Raw genomic sequence first — 18825 nt, forward strand, 5'->3', positions numbered from 1 at the left:
GGGAGTACTTACCACTTTTGTCCAGGATAGGCTCGGTGATTGGGACTGTCCAAGAGACACCTCGCACGGCAGCCTCAGTAGCTGCCAAGGCGGCCGGCATTCCCTCAGTTCGCGTTCTGGTTAGGGACACTCACACTCTTCCGATGGTCATCGTATTTCCTCAGGTGAGTGAGGGTTGGTTTAGACAGAGCGTGGAGTATTCGGGCCTCCCGAATCAGTGCTTCATTTGTCGACAGATGGGCCATCTTGCAAAGGCCTGTCCACGGAGGAGGCCCCGACCTACACCACAGGCCCAACCCCAACCTTCAAGGGCTGGCCAGCAGCCACAAGCAGAGACACAAAGCACACAGGCAGAGCCACCCTCCGAGCCTGGGGCTCCAGCAGAGGAGGGATCGCAGCAAGTTCGTGGTCGGCGATGGTAGGGGCCACAGCGACAGCCTGGCACTCAGAGTGGTCCTCAGGCGCCTGCCCAGCAGCAGTGAGTTCCCACGGGGAACCAATTCGGTCCTCTTGAGCAGGACGAGGTCCCTGCTCCAGCCTCCACCTCAACTTCACCCTCGACAACCCCCCTCCCCCCGAGTTCCCCCCTCATCCTAAGCCCCCCCCCCCCCCCACCTCCTGCTCCCGCCGCCTCTCCTCCTCGCCCCTCTATCTTTGCCGATCCCCCTCGCCCTTCTTCTCCCCAACCTCCCCCTGCTCCTACACCCCCCCCTCCCGCTCCAGTCCCGCAGTCGACCTAGGGGGCAGGGCCATCCTCGGCTGCTAGGAGATCTCTTCGCAGTGCCTTTGCCACGAGTCGCTTGGCGAGAGAGGGACAGCCTTTCTTGCGACCCCCTCTTCTGGTACAGACGTCTCGGAGTGGCTACAGACATAGGCCTAGAGTTCTCTCATCACATGGGAGACCTAGGAGTTACAGACATGCTTCAGACTCTCTGGCCATTGGCCAAGTTTGCTATGACCCCTCCAGATGCAGCAGGATGTAGACACATTGTGGTTCACTTCTTTGCTGATACGCAGTGCCCGCCATGCTATGTACACATTCATGAGACAGAGGAGGTTGCTTTATGCACGGCTCTGTCTACTTGGGCTTGAGCCAGGCACTCTTTGCACTCACGCCTATCTAGAGGACGCTCGGATGCGGATTACTCCCCATCCAAGCCAGCCTCGAAGATAGCACGTTTAGCTGTTGCGGCAGCATCTGTTCTCTCTCGTTCCCCATGAGGATCGTCTCATCGAACGTGCAGGGATTAGGTGGGCCCCAGTTTCAGCGTCAGAGAGGCCGTCTGCGTCAAGAGCTTCAGCGATGCCTTGTGGGAGGAGAGATTGACCTCCTCATGCTACAGGAGCATCCTCTGTGTGAGAGCCGCATTAGACGATATGGTCAACTTTTGCGTGGACGATATGATACTTTTTGGTCAGCTGCTGTAGGACCTGGAAGCATCCAGGGTGGGGTATGTATGACTATTGCGGATTCTTTGCAGCAGGCCATTGTGGGCAGAGGGATTATTGTGCCAGGCAGGACTCAATGGATCACTATGCAGGTTCAGGATTGCCTTGTGGGCTTCCTAAACATCTATGCGCCCAATGTGGCGAGTGCACGAGCAGAGTTTTGGTCATAGATTGTTGAGTCTCTACCGCAGGCAGAGCAGTGGTGCATAGGGGGTGACTTCAACATGTTGGAGGACCCCTCTGACAAGATTGGTGGTAGCCATGCTACTGTGCATGGAGTTGAGCTGGCAGCTTGGGAGAGGTTTTATGACTGAGGGTTTCGGATGTGTGGCAGCACTCTAGCTTTGTAAGACCCCCTCACAACCTGGCCTTCTCTTGTTCGGACCGCAGAGTGGGAGGAGTGAATCTATCGCGGATAGTCGCTTCTACACTAGTGACCACTTCTGTGACATGGGTGGGACAGTTGGCATTCTGGCAGGGACTTCCTTCTCGGACCATGCACCAATGATCCGCACAGTGGTAGATAGGCAGAGGAGGGGAAGCACGATGCTTCGCATCCCTGAGAGGGTCTTGCTGGACTCTACACTCGGAGAGCGAGTGGAGGCTCTTTGGACAGAGAGCTTAGACATGCAGGATTCTCCTGCTGACAGAGTGGCCTCAGGACTAGCTCAGCTTAGTCGTTTCTTTCTCCAGGAGTCTTTGGCTCGCCTGGCTGCAGCGAGAGGAGCAGCAGCGTCTCCGACGGGGCGTTGCTTCCTTGCAGAGAATACAGGAGCAGCATCCAGATAGTGCTTGGTTGGAGGAGCAGTTGCAGCAGGCTCGCCAGGAGCTTGCCAGCACAGAGGAGAGGCGCCATGAGTTTGTTGTCCGTCGACAGGCATCTCAGTGGACCCAGGTGGGTGACAGAGTGGCAGGGGCTTTCTTTGAGGTAGTTGGACCCCGGCATACGCATGCCAAGGTCAGCCAGTTGAGGAGGCCCGACAAGTCAATTGCTTTAGAACCTGATGCCTTGTCTTGTGCCGAAGGAGATGCGTGCAACTCTTGGTCGAAGAGACGCATCCTTTCGAGAATAGGGGTCTCTGATCTAGTACGTCTTTGTATCTGCAAGAGAATCACGTAAAGAAGGTAAAGAATACGTCACAATCGTGACAGCAGAGTTGTTCTGCGGGAAGAGGACTCTGGAAAGAGAGTTGGAAAAGAGTTGCAGGGATGCCATGCCCTGAGTCTAGAAGGTGAGATCCAGAGGCGAGAACCTTGATTCTCGAGGAATTGGAATAAGGAACGGAAGTTCCTTGGAATAGGGTTTTGCCCTAGGAATCGGAAGCTAAGGCTTCTGGGAACCATCAAGTCTTATTCTAGAACGAACGTGGTAATACGTTCGGTTCAAGTGCTTGTATAGACTTCTCCTCAGTAATAAAGATACTATTACGGGGGGGGGACCAGCCCATCTTCTGGTCCCTAGTACCGTGTCGATCTTCTCACTCTCTATCTCTCTCTCTATTTATTTCTCTCTATATCCTCTGGCTTCAGTAATAAATGATAAATCCTATTTATCCGAATGTATTTTATATTGTTATGCGCTCCCGTTTGTGGAAGTGGTATCAAAGCATGGTCTCCTCTCTTTCTCTGTAAAGGAGGACGACTCTGGGAAGATACGGGAAGAAGCCATGACAAGCCAAGAGAGAAGTAAGCAGGCGGAACCCTAAGTCCTCCAAGAAAAAGCTCGCAGAGTTGGAAAATTTTTTTTCTCTCTGCAAGAAGTCAACACAAGGCTTGGGATTCTCTGAGAAGGCGACAAGAGCATGATGCTCAAGAACCTAGAGAATCCAAGGAGCGGAATGCTCAAGATTCTTAAGAATCCATAAAATATCCATGAACGTCAAGCCAGAACTATAGCCATGAAATCCCGTCATTCCGGGAAGGATATGAAGAAGGTCTCTAGACCTAGGAACACTTCCAGTCAAGTTTGATACTTTTGACGGAAGGGAAGATGCCCCGAAAGCTACCGCTTTGATTCGACAAGTTTGAAGTTGCCTTTGCAAACGGCAATTTCTGAAAAAGCGTCGAAGATGAGGCATGTGATTGAACACCTCAAGGGGATTGCAAGTACTTGGTGGTATACCAAAGCTCTGCAAGGAACTTACAACAAGACTTGGATTCAATTCAAGGCTGAATTTTTCGACAAATTCTTTTTTCCTCTACACTTTGAGGAAGGCATCCAAGAAAATTGTGATGGGTTTGCCCAATAGGAACACGAGTGAGTCAATGCAAGTAGTGGTTCACTCTTGCCAAGGTAGCTCCACTCTCGATCCTCTCTGAGGAAGGAAAGATGAAGAAATTCAACAAAGGACTTTTGCCCGAATTTTGTAGACCATCTGCAATATACTTTGCAGCAGATGGTAGAGTCAGCAATAAAAGCTGAAAGTGTACACCTTAGTGTACATAGAATCCAATCCCCGTAGTGGGACGGGAATCATTGAACACAGAAAGTTTGGAGTAAGGGAATTCAATCTAGCTCCTGAGTTCTTGAATAGAAGACCCTCGAACTTTAAGTGAGAGGGCAGGTTTTCAATCAAAGTTACATCTTTGAGGAAATCATAAAGTGCATTGTGCTTGTTTGCTCTTTTGCACAAGATATGGTTATGTCTAACCGGGACTACCACTCTCGAGTGTTTATGAGAGAAGGATCAAATTGAAACATTGTTTTCTGAGATGAATTGGTTTGCTTAACTAGCCGGAAGGTCAACTATTGATCTGGTATCCGGTAATTCCCGAATAGATTACCTGCTACTGCGGGTGGGAAAATTATGAAGGAACCATTCTGAGCTTTCCAGCAAAGAAAAGCTTTCATCAAGCTTGAATACTCTTTAAGCCCGCACCCCCTACCCGGTCAGGGAAGACATGGTAGTGCTTTTCGTACAAGTGAATGAACACTCTCTTTAGGAGTGAAGGAACAAGCGACGACTACGGCCTGTGCTTGAGGAATCCAAGGATTAAAATCCTAGATTATTTGATGAGCGGGTTTTGCTCTAAGATCGAGCCAAGTGATCATCAAGTTGAGTGTCTTCGCTCTAAGGATCTTACGAAGGGAGGGTAATTTCCCAAGTTCACCGAAACTTTAACACAGCTTAAGAATTATGTACACTTTTGAGTACATGGATAACACACGAAGATGCAGACCTATGCCAAGGAATTGGACGAGAGTTTGTTATACTCTCTTGAGCGCCTTTTTGCGCACAAGAATATTCCGACACGAGAATCTCTATTTGAGATGTGTTTGGTAGAAGGAATTTGAGTTTTTCTACGGAGAAGAGGTTTTCCGATGGTCGTTGATCATTGAGTACGCTATGTGCCTTTACCATTACAGTAGCAACTTTTGGTTGCGGTATATGTTTCTCCATGAGCAGGTCAAGTAGCATTTACACGCTGCTGGAATAAATTCGAACTATTATGTTCGTAAGAATATAGTTCGCCAACCGTTTCAAAATGGTAAGAATTACATATGGGAGAACATCCCTGAGATTCAAAGAGGGTTCGCTCTATTGTGAACCGGGTTTGAACGTACGTTCAGAAAATGCTATGGCTAGAATCCTATCTGCCTGAGATTTTGCAAGTCGTCATTGAAGCTCGTAAGGTGAATCATTTTTTATGATTTTGTAAGGAAGAGACGCTAATGGGCATCAGGAAAACACTGCTGGTGGTAATAACTCGCAGGAGGAAAAGATTGGAAGGAAGTGCCACCGTGCACAAAGAATCTTCGAATTGGAACCGTACGCCTACGTTGAGCGACGGCCTGGAACAAGAACCTTCTCTAAGGTGATCGCAAACTTTGTATGTGAAAGAAAGACGTCGAACTTAATGCTCTATGACTTGGGCATTCCCTATGTGAGAGGACACAAGAGGTTTAATACCCTCTGGACTAACAGCGTAGGATTATGCGCAAGGACAAATACCTAGATTGATTTCTAGGAAGATTATTCTTCTCGAATTTGAGAAGACAGAATCAAGTTAACATAGTCTTAGATAAGGAAACTTTGGATCAGAACAATTGGCCTACCCAAAGCAAAGGCCCGGAATAAGAACTTACTTTGGTAGGATGACACACTTGTTCTGCCATAGGAAGATTCACATGAGCTTAATGCTCTCGACATGCCCTATGCGGGGGGACAGAAGAGGTTTAATATCCTCAGGACTAATAGCGCAAGGTTATGCGCAAGGACATAGACCTAGATTGATTTCTAGGAGGATTATTCTTCTCGGAATTGAGAAGGTGGAATTGAGTCAACACATTCTTGGATGAGGAAACTTCCGATCTGTTGGAAAGAGGCGAATGACGAGTTCTTACATGGCTCGTAAGTTTGATGATTGGTGAAGGATATCCTCCAGGTACTAGAGGAAGGACATGAACCGGTAAGGTAAGTATTGAATTATTGAATTTTTGTTTAATTTAATTTCTAAGTTCTCTCTTGAGAAAGGACTAGCTCAACTCACCATTGAGCAAGATTTGGAATCTTTCCGGTTTCTCCCCGGCAGTTGAGTTGGACCTCGATAGTTGAGGACAACTGTTGATAAGTGAGAGGGATGTTGCTAAATTGGCTTTATCTGACAAGAAAATAATTCTAAATGAATTATTGGATTTATAAGTGAGAGGGTTTTCTTGCTTGGAACACCAAGAAAAATAATTCTAAATGAATTATTGGAATTTTAAGTCAGAGGGTTTTTCTCACTGGAGACATCCGAGTACAGAGTATTCCTAGTGCGTCATTGAAAGTAATGACGGGAGCATTGAGAACGGGAATATCTGTAAGGCCACCAGGAACGGGTACTTCTGATGCGTCACATCGGATGGGTGACAGGGAGCATCGGAAAGAAGTATCCGACCATCCGGGAACGGACATCTCTGATGCGTCCTAGGATGGGTGACATAGAGCATCGTGAAGGAGATTGTACCATAAGTTCGGTAGGAAAGGACTAGGTGATGGGTATTCCTGATGCGTCACAAGGTGGGTGACGGGTGCATCGGAAAGGAAATATCCATAGTCGGGAGGAAATTCCGAATTGTGTTAGAATTGTGCACAAGGAAAAAGCAAGCACTTGAATGAAGATGGGTTCAGAGGAAACTTTGAGGAAAAACAGATGCTTTTTGAGAAAGCGGGATTGCTTTTCGGGAAAGCGGATGCTTTCCCGCGAGGAAGTCTATGTCTGCATTGCAACTGTGCATGTGATTGCATCCAGGGACGCCTGGGAAGTGCTGTGAAAGCATTGTTTTTAACTTATAAGGTTTTATTGAGTTTTTGGGCAGGTTCAGACTATTTTTAAAATACGCCGGCCGCCCACTTATTAGTGGGCGGCCATTTGATAAATAAGGCAACAGATCAGCCAGCGTTTTCTCTCTCTCTTTTTCTGGCAAAACAGAACAAAAAAAAAAAAAAAAAAAAACGGCCGCGATCTCTACGCGAGCAGCTATTCGTGTCCGTGGCTAGGAGCTATAAAAGCATCACATGCCCGCACTTAGGGAGAACCAATCTTTGCAAGGAGGAGATGCTGCTGCAGATTTCAGCCGTAAAGAAGACGTTGCCGGTGATGCCCATGGCTGCCCCAAGTGTACCAGATGTCGCCAAGACCCAGTGCGCGAGTTCCCTCGCGAAGAAGTGCCTACGAAGCATGTTTCCATCGCGACAAGTTGCTGTTTTTCTCTGTTTTCAGCCCATAAACGTCGTAGACGGGGCTGATTTACGAGAAGGAACCCAAGAACACCTCTCTTCTGTGTGTAGGATTGAAAGAGGATTTTCTATGGAGAGATCTCTTCCGAGGAATTGCTTTTCGAGAATCGAGTTGCGTTTCGAGCGTCGAGACTTTGAAGGTAACGATTTTCATGTTCTGATCTTTGAGTATTTGATTGCAGGTGTACTTCCTCTTCGTGAGGGAGTAGGAGCAGAGGAAGGCATGAGCCTCTGCAGGAGAAAAGCACTCTGAGGAACTAGAGCCATATCAGCCCAAGGGTTTCGTACCCGAGTTTGGGAAGTAGATCCACGGATCAGAGAGAGGTAGTCTCTCAAGTTGTGATCCGGAAGTTGGGATTCCCAAGTAAGGACTTCGTGTCCGGGAAAGCAGAGTTGTTCTGCGGGAAGAGGACTCTGGAAAGAGAGTTGGAAAAGAGTTGCAGGGATGCCATGCCCTGAGTCAGGAAGGTGAGATCTAGAGGCGAGAACCTTGATTCTCGAGGAATTGGAATAAGGAACGGAAGTTCCTTGGAATAGGGTTTTGCCCTAGGAATCGGAAGCTAAGGCTTCTGGGAACCATCAAGTCTTATTCTAGAACGAACGTGGTAATACGTTCGGTTCAAGTGCTTGAATAGACTTCTCCTCAGTAATAAAGATACTATTACGGGGGGGACCAGCCCATCTTCTGGTCCCCAGTACTGTGTCGATCTTCTCACTCTATCTCTCTCTCTATTTATTTCTCTCTATATCCTCTAGCTTCAGTAATAAGTGATAAATCCTATTTATCCGAATGTATTTTATATTGTTATGCACTCCCGTTTGTGACACTTTTTACAAGCACAAGAACCGGAGAAAACCCCTCTGTTCTAAATCTCTGACTCAATGGTTGTTCCTTCCCGTGAGGGAAATCCGAGAGACGAGCTCTCAATCCTTTTTCCGTCTGTACTCGGAATCGAGACTCCGTAGACAATTTCCGAATTCCGTTCCCGGAATTCCCAAGCGTAGGCCGAAGCCTTCTCGCTTCTCCTTCGCGATGAAGTACCTACAAACACACACGCGACAACAATTCGTATGGCGAATCCACAATAGATACCTCTCGCTCTTGAGCGGGAAAAGCGACTTCCGCACTTCGTAGTCTCGCGATCTCTTGCATTATCTGTCGGCATAGCCTTCTCTTGCTGACGTTGGTAACCCCTTTTCAGTGAGGGCATGTGGTGCTTTTATAGCTCCTTGACCACGGCACGAATAGCTGCTTGCGTAGAGAATTCGCTGGCTGGTTTTGTTGCTTTGTTTTCTAAGTGACTGTCCACTTATTAAGTGGACGGCCGGTATATTTTAAAATTGGTCTGAACCTGCCCGAAAACTCAATAAAACCTTGTAAGTTTAAAACAATGCTTTTTCACAACACTTCCAAGGCGTCCCTGGATGCAACCACATGCACAAATAGATTCCTCGCGGGAAAGCGTTTGCTCTTCCCGGAAAACTCTTTAAAATATTCCGCTTTTTAAGAAAAGCTTCTTAGAACCCATCTTTATTCTTGTGCTTGCGTCTTTACGCGTATTCCTCTTTTCAAGTTCGGATTTCCTCTCGACTATGGATATCCCCTTTCCGATGCACCCGTCACCCACCTTGTGACGCATCAGGAATATCCATCACCTAGTCCTTTCCTACCGAACTTACGGTACAATCTCCTTCACGATGCTCTATGTCACCATCCTAGGACGCATCAGAGATGTCCGTTCCCGGATGGTCGAATACTTCTTTACTGATGCTCCCGGTCACCCATCCGTTGTGACGCATCAGAAGTACCCGTTCCTGGTGGCCTTACAGATATTCCCATTCTCAATGCTCCCGTCATTACTTTCAATGACGCACTAGGAATACTCTGTACTCGGATGTCTCCAGTGAGAAAAACCCTCTCACTTAAAATTCCAATAATTCATTTAGAATTATTTTTCTTGGTGTTCCAAGCGAGAAAACCCTCTCACTTATAAATCCAATAATTCATTTAGAATTATTTTCTTGTCAGATAAAGCCAATTTAGCAACATCCCTCTCACTTATCAACAGTTGTCCTCAACGTAGAGGTCCAACTCAACTGCCCGGAGAGAAACCGGAAAAATTTCAAATCTTGCTCAATGGTGAGTTGAGCTAGTCCTTTCTCAAGAGAGAACTTAGAAATTAAATTAAACAAAAATTCAATAATTCAATACTTACCCTACCGGTTCATGTCCTTCCTCTAGTACCTGGAGGATATCCTTCACCAATCACCAAACTTACGAGCCATGTAAGAACTCGTCATTCGCCTCTTTCCAACAGATCGGAAGTTTCCTCATCCAAGAATGTGTTGACTCAATTCCACCTTCTCAATTCCGAGAAGAATAATCCTCCAGGTCTATGTCCTTGCGCATAACCTTGCGCTATTAATCCTGAGGATATTAAACCTCTTCTGTCCTCCCGCATAGGGCATGTCGAGAGCATTAAGCTCCTGTGAATCTTCCTGTGGCAGACAAAGTGTGTCATCTTACCAAAGTAAGTTCTTATTCAGTGCCTTTGCTTTGGGTAGGCCAATTGTTTTGATCCAAAGTTTCCTTATCCAAGACTCTGTTAACTTGATTCCGTCTTCTCAAATTCGAGAAGAATAATTTTCCTAGAAATCAATCTAGGTATTTGTCCTTGCGCATAATCCTGCACTGTTAGTCCAGAGGGTATTAAACCTCTTGTGTCCTCCCACATAGGGAATGCCCAAGTCATAGAGCATTAAGCTCGATGTCTTTCTTTCACAATTTGTGATCACCTTAAAGAACGTTCTTGTTCCGGGGCGTCGCTCAACATAGGCAAACGGTTCCAACCCGAAGATTCCTTGTGCACGGCGGCACTTCCTTCCAATCTTTTCCTCCTGCGAGTTATTACCACCAGCAGTGTTTTCCCGATGCCCATTAGCATCTCTTCCTTACAAAATCATCAAAAATGATTCACCTTGCGCGCATCAATGACGACTTGCAAAATCTCAGGCAGATAGGATTCTAGCCATAACATTTTCTGAACGTACGTTGAAACCTCGTTCACAATAGAGCGAACCCTCTTTGATTCTCAAGGATGTTCTCCCATATGTAATGCTTACCATTTTGAAACGGTTGGCGAACTATATTCTTACGAACATAATAGTTCGAATTTATTCCAGCAACGTGTAAATGCTACTTGACCTGCTCATGGAGAAACATATACCGCAACCAAAAGTTGCTACTGTAATGGTAAAAGCACATAGCGTACTCAATGATCAACGACCATTAGAAAACCTCTTCTCCGTAGAGAAACTCAAATTCCTTCTACCAAACACATCTCAAATAGAGATTCTCGTGTCGGAATATTCTTGTGCGCAAAAAGGCGCTCAAGAGAGTATAACAAACTCCCGTCCAGTTCCTTAGCATAGGTATGCATCTTCGTGTGTTATCTATGTACTCAAAAGTGTACATAATTCTTAAGCTGTGTTAAAGTTTCGGTGAACCTGGGAAATTACCTTCCCTTCGTAAGATCCTTAGAGCGAAAACGCTCACCTTGATGCTCACTTGGCTCGATCTTAGAGCAAAACCCGCTCATCAAATAATCTAGGATTTTAATCCTTGGATTCCTCAAGCACAGGCCGTAGTCGTCGCTTGTTCGTTCCCTCGTAAAGAGAGTGTTCATTCACTTGTGCAAAAAGCACTACCATATCTTCCCTTACCGGGTAGGGGGTGTGGGCTTAAAGAGTACTCCAGCTTCATGAAAGCTTTTCTTTGCTTGAAAACTCAGAATGGTTCCTTCATAATTTCCTACCCGCAATAGCAGGTAATTTGTTGGAGAACTACCGGATACCAGATCAATCATGGACCTTCCGGATGGTTAAGTAAAGCAGTTCATCGTATAAACAATGTTCTGACTCAACCTTACTCTCATAAACACTCGAGAGTGATTGTCCTGGTTAGACACAACCATACCTCGTGCAAAAGAGCAAACAAGCATAATGCACTTTATGATTTCCTCAAAGATGTAACTTTGATTAAAAACCTGTCCTCTCACTTAAAGTTCAAGGGTCTTCTATTCAAGAACTCGGGAGTTAGATTTAATTCCCTTACTCCAAACTTTCTCTGTTCAATGTTTCCCGTCCCACCACGGGGATTGGATTCTATGTACACTAAGGTGTACACTTTCAGCTTTGTATTGTTGACTCCACCATCTGCTGCAAAGTATCTTGCAGATGGGTTTACAAAATTCGGGCAAAAGTCCTTCGTTAAATTTGTTCATCTTTCCTTCCTCAGAGAGGATCAAGAATGGAGCTACCTTGGCAAGAGTGAACCACTACTTGCTTGGACTCGCTCGTATTTCTATTGGGCAAACCGATCCCAATCTTCTTGGATGCCTTCCTCAAAGCAAAGAGGAAAAAAAATTTGTCAAAAAATTCAGCCTTGAATTGAATCCAAGTCTTGTTGTAAGTTCCTTGCAGAGCTTTGGTATACCACCAAGTACTTGCCATCCCCCTTGAGGTGTTTGGTCACATGCCTCACCTTCGACGCTTTCTAGAAATTGCCGCTTGCAAAGGTAACTTCAAACTATTGAATGAAAGCGTTAGCTTTTGGAACATCTTCCCATCCGTCAAAAGTATCAAACTTGACCGGAGTGTTCTGAGATCTAAAGACCTTCTTCATATCCTTCCCGGAATGATGGGATTTCTTGGCTATGGTTATGGATTGATGTTCATGGATATTTTCTGGATTCTAAAGGATCTCGAGCATTCCGCTCCTTGGATTCTCTAGGTTCTTGAGCATCATGCTCTTGTTGCCTTCTCAGAGAATCCCAAGTCTTGTGTCGACTTCTTGCAGAGAGAAAAAAATTCCAACTCTGCGAGCCTTTTCCTACAGGACTTAGGTTTCCGCCTGCTTACTTCTCTCTTGGCTTGTCATGGCTTCTTCCCGTATCTTCCCAGAGTCGTCCTCCTTTACAAAGAAAGAGAGGAGACCATGCTCTAATACCACTGTCACAAACGGGAGCACATAACAATGTAAAATATACTCGGATAAATAGAATTTATCACTACTGAAGCCAAAGGATATAGAGAGAAATAAATAGAGAGAGAGAGAGAGTGAGAAGATCGACACAGTACTAGGACCAAAAGATGGGCTGGTCCCCCCTTTAAAGAGAATTCTTTATTAGGGAGAATCTTTTTACAAGCACAAAAACCGGAGAAAACCCCTCCGTTCTAAATCTCTGACTCGATGGTCGTTCCTTCTCGTAAGGGAAATCCGAGAGACGAGCTCTCAATCCTTTTTCCGTCTGTACTCGGAGTCGAGACTCCGTAGACAATTTCCAAATTCCGTTCCCGGAATTCCCAAGCGTAGGCCGAAGCCTTCTCGCTTCTCCTTCGCAATGAAGTACCTGCAAACACACACGCGACAACAATTCGTATGGCGAATCCACAATAGATACCTCTCGCTCTTGAGTGGGAAAAGCGACTTCCGCGCTTCGTAGACTCGCGATCTCTTGAGTTATCTGCCGGCAGAGCCTTCTCTTGCTGACGTTGGTAACCCCTTTTCAGTGAGGGCATGTGGTGCTTTTATAGCTCCTTGACCACGGCACGAATAGCTGCTCGCGTAGAGATTGCGGCCGTTTTTTTTTTCCCCCTCAAAAAAAGAATTTTCGTTTTTTTTCTTTTTTGTTCTATCCGAAATAAGGAGAGAGAATTCGCTGGCTGGTTTTGTTGCTTTATTTTTTGTGGACGGCCGCCATATTTTAAAATTGGTATGAACCTGCCCAAAAACTCAATAAAACCTTATAAGTTTAAAACAATGCTTTTCACAAGACTTCCCAGGCGTCCCTGGATGCAACCACATACACAAATGCAATGCATACATAGATTCCTCGCGGGAAAGCGTCTGCTCTTCCCGGAAAACTCTTTAAAATATTCCGCTTTTTAAGAAAAGCTTCTCAGAACCCATCTTTATTCTTGTGCTTGCGTCTTTACGCGTATTCCTCTTTTCCAGTTCGGATTTCCTCTTGACTATGGATATCCCCTTTCCGATGCACCCGTCACCCACCTTGTGACGCATCAGGAATACCCATCACCTAGTCCTTTCCTACCAAACTTACGGTACAATCTCCTTCACGATGCTCTATGTCACCATCCTATGACGCATCAGAGATGTCCGTTCCGAGATGGTCGGATACTTCTTTCCGATGCTCCCTGTCACCATCCGTTGTGACGCATCAGAAGTACTCGTTCCTGGTGGCCTTACAGATATTCCCGTTCTCAATGCTCCCGTCATTACTTTCAATGACGCACTAGGAATACTCTGTACTCGGATGTCTCCAGTGAGAAAAACCCTCTCACTTATAATTCCAATAATTCATTTAGAATTATTTTTCTTGGTGTTCCAAGCGAGAAAACCCTCTCACTTATAAATCCAATAATTCATTTAGAATTATTTTCTTGTCAGATAAAGCCAATTTAGCAACAATCATTGTGTCTATACTCTCTCTTTATGCTCTTGCTCTTAGCGTAACCCTAACTCTAATCGCCATCTCTCTAACCCTAACCTTGACACCATGATTAAGCTAAGGCTTCATCCTCCATAGCCTAACGCTAAACCATTGGTGATTAGGGAGCACACTTCCCAACATTAAGTGGTTTTGCACTTAGCGTTTCAAGACGCTGACAACAAAGGCCCAGCCAAAGCATGCAGTAATCAATACAAGGTGACGACGACGCCAACTCCTTCTGCGTTTCAAAACGCTGCAAGGAAAGTATAGACAAACGCCAAGAGTGTAAGGCAACAACACCAAAAACACCAAGAACGTAGGATAGTTAGCGTTTTGACACGCCGATATTGCAGAGGGGGGATCGAATAGCGCCATTGGCAAGGCGGCGGGGGGGAGGGGTGTGTCTTCATGGCTTCTCTCTGCTTCTTCTCAACATGCTAGTTGCTCCACCAAGGCTCTGATACCATGTCAAAGTCTAACGATGCGGAAGCGTCCAGACCAAGGAGAGAATGCACGCGCGCGTGAGAGAGAGAGAGAGAGAGAGAGAGAGAGAGAGAGAGAGATTTCTGAACCAGCCAACCTTGGCAATGAATTGATAGATAATACAATGGGGACAATGGGTTGTTTACATACCTACCTCAGTAGATTGCCCTACCCAGACTTTGACATAGAATAAAATAAATACCTAAAGCCAAAATAAATATTGGGATCACATTCGGCTATTCACTTGAGATGATACTAACTTTAACAGTTTTGTGGTTGTGCTGCCCGGAGATAGTATTTCCATGTCGGGTTCTGTTTAGCCCTCGGTTTTCGCTCTCTCTATAGCCATGTAGATTCCTCTAGGTGCAGATTTTCCCTTGCCTTCTAGGTGCCCCCAGTTGCCTCTGTGGCTCTTATCCACATTTTCCCAGCTTTCTGCCCCTTTTCCATATCATGGGAGCTGAGGTGTGGGTCAGGCAGGCTGCCTTTGGCAAAATATATATAGGGCAGGGGGGCACCTCTCTGAGATATATTGTGCAGCACAGCACGGCACTCCTAGTGGGCAGCCCTTGGCCACTGGCAACCAGCCATGTAGAGAACTATGCACCTGACGTACCAAATACGTACGAACACTCCGTATGGTGACGTTAAGTCTTTTATGTACACTTCAAAATAAAAAATGCGGGCGAAATTACATTTATTAATGTTTAAGTGACTTTTTGGTCACCCGCACCCATGCCTCTAGTCGTAGGATTTCCTCATCCTACAAAGAGGGCTATATTTACCATCTATTCACAAGCCCCAAAAATATGTTAGCAAACAGCAAAGGCACGGTTTCAAAGGGGCATCCCCATTCTCCAAAACAGGTCACGATATTCATGCAAGAATGTAGCATGCATAATTAAGGCACGCAAGCACATAAATATGTTATGCAATGCAACATCGGTAGAGCATCGATATCAACAATCTGTGTTCGTAAGCCTATGACTAGAAGTGTTTCAACTTCCTACACAAGCACACAATGTACAAAAAGCTAGCCCATGTGGCAATTCCGAGCATGTACATGCGAGCACAAGGCCCAGCAGAAAGCCAAGTCTATCGTTTCATGCATGAACTCGAGGTCCAAGACATAATAGAACACGAAGTCCAAGACTACCTAGGAAGGGGTAACGAGACGTCTTCATTTTGATTTTCCTCAATTAAACATCGCGTAAACCACAATGAATGTTTTAGCCATCAAAGGGTTTGAGTATCAGAGCTCAAAAGTTTGCTTTTCCAACAAGCAAACCAATCCTAAAATCTGTTACAATTTTGAGATCGAGAGGTTATGAAGTCCAAAGAATATGCCAAGATTTTAGAGAAAATTGTAGAATTTACTTGTTAAGCAAAGAATTTGACCGCAAAGCAGCCTACCATATCTAAAGAATCTACAACAGTCCTTAAACTATCAAACAGTGCATGCCTCCACAAAATCCTCCTAGCGTCTATTTAGCTTCCTCGAGAAAATCTTCTTCGATGATTTTTTCAACAGATAGTGGTAAAAACTACAGCACATTCACTCTGGTGCCAAGTGCACATGCTAAACCTATTGTTCAGCAATTTCGTTAGCTTGTTCACAGAAACTGCGTGTCCAAACAATCCCATTAGATTAGGTTTTGTCGGTCAGAACTGTAAAAGTTCATAAACGTGATTGACGGATGTTCTTACACCTTGGTGGACATGTGGGAAAACAAGCATGTAGCCTGAGATAATTGCAAGGTCTTATTCCAGTTCCCAAGTCAAATGCATCACTACGTTGGGAGATACGGCTATTTTAGTGCCCCAAAACTTAATGTGTGCAAATGTGCACTCACAAGTGAACCCCTGACCTACAAATCTCGAGGTGCAAAAACCAATAAAAGCAGGGCCTGGCCTCAACATAGAGCATGCTTCTTAGCCCATTTTGGAAGCATGTATTTGCAACAGATCGACCCCTCCCTCAGGCATTTTCTACTCCAGATCGCAAGCCCTCTACTGTTGCCATGTTGGTTCATAGAGGTGTGAGAGCCCATTGAGATTCCCAAAAGCTGAATGGGGGGACCGTAGCAGATGGGTCGAGCCATCAGCCTCTGGCAGCCATATCATCCTCCATCTAGCCTATCTCTCGGCTCCCTTGGAGGCGTCATCTACTGCCCTATCTGCCCCCATCATCTTCACCATCACCAACCCCCATGTTCCTTGCAACTTTGCAACTCTAATGTGATTTCAACATTTCCGATCTGCGGTTTTGCATCACTGCGTTGAGAGAAACAGCTATGTTAGAACCCTAAAACTTAATGTGTGCAACTGTGCACTCACAAATGAACCCCTCACCTACGAAGCTCGAGGTGCAAAAAAACCCTGAAACAGAGGCTGGCCTAATCATAGGGCATGCTTTTGGCCCATTCTGGCAGCATTTTTCAACAACAAGTCGACCCCTCCTTCCAGCACTTTCTGCTCCAGATTGCAAGCCCTCTATGCTGCTTTGTTTCAGCCTTGAGCAATCAGCCTCTGGCAGGCATATCCGCCTCCATCTAGCCCATTTCAAGGCTCCCTTGGAGGCACCATGCCCTATCTGCCCTAGTCATCTGCATTTTTGCAACCAGCCTCAGCCCTTGAACCCTCTCACATCAGGTGTGGAAATCGAATCTACCTCATGGTGACCATACGCAGCCCACCTCGACTCGGTTCTCATCGGTGCATCAGATCAGTATTGGAGATGCTTTATCTTGAAGAGTTTCCATGACGTTAATCTTCCTAGAGTGGAGTCAGTCCTTGCATTGAGTATGTCATCTGTTGTACGGCCTGTTTGAGCAATGGAAAGCATACACCACTCCCGTAACGCAGTGGGGACCCTTGAGAGGGTCGGACATATGTACGTGTGTGATAGTGTGAATGAGTATGCAGTGCATGTGGGTGTGGGTGTGGGTGTGGGTAATCATGTGTAAACTCTGGTCTGGGAAATGGTCTAAAAGTACATACATAGGAAAGCATCCACTTCTATGCATTACTCCACACATACACACACTTTTTTCTGGGTGAAACGCACACGCATGTACGCATGCGCGCACACGCACACATACAACAAATGTATGCATGCTGTACATGTGTGTCTACCTATCAGTGTAGATAGCATCGAAAGCACCTCAAATACAGATAAAAACAAGTAGAAAATTACAAGAATTGGAAGCAGTTAGCAGGTCTGGCGGAGGAGGTGGCAACGAGGAAGCATCAGCACTAGCTGACTCCAAATGTGCGATTCCGTGAGGGGTGTGAAATCCAACTGCATCTACTACTTTCCCATTAAATATTTCCATTAGCTTCGCTTTCTTCCGTGACTCTTGAATATCAACTTCTGACTCTGATGAATCACTGTCAGAGGCATAACACTGCAGAGCCTCCATAACCTACTCATTCTTCAGGCAACCTATTTGGCAGCATAAAAGGTAACATTAGCAGCAGGTGCTAAATTCAAAAGGCTGATGCAGAAAATAATTATAATGAACTGCACTGCTTATGTCATAGAAAAGAGCACACAAACCATCAGTAAGTCAAACAATTCTTCCTCTTTCATAACAAAGATCAAACTCATCTTATGCACGAATCACATATCAAACTTATATCATGTTTCACAAAGCATGTGAAAGTGGCACTTGGAATAGTACCTATCATTAAAAAATTCTGGTATATCTGTGAAATTTAGGCCCTGACCCTATACATTCATTTATTAACATAGATCAAACTCATCTTATACACAAATCATAAATCCATGCACTAATTTCAGGACCCAAAAGTACGTTACATGAATACGTGGAAATCAAAGTGCACAATCTAAAGTAATTACTGTTACAATGGGTGTTATATCCTTTGAGCAGGCATAGGATTTGAAGAAGTGCTTAGCAAGCATCCATACAGCGACAATCACACTTTCAATAAGATGATAAGAAATCCAAAACTTCAAACTATAGACAACATTAACAAATTGACCAGAGTCCAATCCAAATTACGGGACTTCCATTATGAAATGTGTTGTCAATCCACTACTCTAAATGTTTGAGCAAAGATACAATTCCCCTATATTACTTCAGCTGGTACCTCATTGCTGACCATCAATAATCATCATAAATTAACATGGCCTCAAGATGAAGTTGCAATAAATGAGGCGATCTGTTAAGCCACTGTTTTCCATTTCAATTGGCATTGATGGGTGAATGATTGCTTTAGCATGTAACAACTAAAACTTTACCTGCTGCGAGGATGGCGAACATGGAAGAAGTCCTCGACTGCAGGTTGTCTACCTGCTCCGCAAAAGGCGTAAGGCCGGGGTCCGAAGGGAAGTCGGGCACGGAGGAACAAGTTATAGTTTCGCAGCTAAGTCCCCTTAGCGCTCGACCTCAGAAGTAAGGCTGGTGTCACACTGGGACGGGCGTCCCCCCTTCTTTCACGAGCATGGCCGTCCCTTTCATGTCACGCTTGGCTTTAGTTAAAAAAGTGTCCATCAGTTTCAACAAACCAGCTTTGGCCACTTGGTAGAGCTACCGGTTCTCACGCTGACGTGTAGAATTCAAATCGAATAGTTAGCATTAGCGCCTTGCTTTTTGTCAGATGGCCGCACCTTTAGAAACTTGGGCGGGCATGCA

At 45.5% G+C, this 18825-nt stretch overlaps 1 protein-coding gene across 1 annotated transcript in view; it reads right to left on the reverse strand.

Moving 5' to 3' along the window:
* The window catches only part of LOC147440027 (uncharacterized), an 80048-nt gene extending 61431 nt beyond the window's left edge, over positions 1–18617 (reverse strand). Inside the window, exons 1-2 of the mRNA XM_086485726.1 lie at positions 18432–18617; positions 17364–17612 (exon numbers count right to left, since the gene is read on the reverse strand). Coding sequence (XP_086341852.1) covers positions 17364–17589 — 226 coding nt within the window. The 5' untranslated portion in view covers positions 17590–17612; positions 18432–18617. The remainder of the gene's footprint in view (positions 1–17363; positions 17613–18431) is intronic.
* Between the last annotated feature and the right edge of the window lie 208 nt (positions 18618–18825).

The sequence above is a fragment of the Adiantum capillus-veneris genome, chromosome 16 (assembly GCF_014529385.1).
Source record: "Adiantum capillus-veneris isolate H3 chromosome 16, ASM1452938v2, whole genome shotgun sequence".
Classification (NCBI taxonomy): domain Eukaryota; kingdom Viridiplantae; phylum Streptophyta; class Polypodiopsida; order Polypodiales; family Pteridaceae; genus Adiantum; species Adiantum capillus-veneris.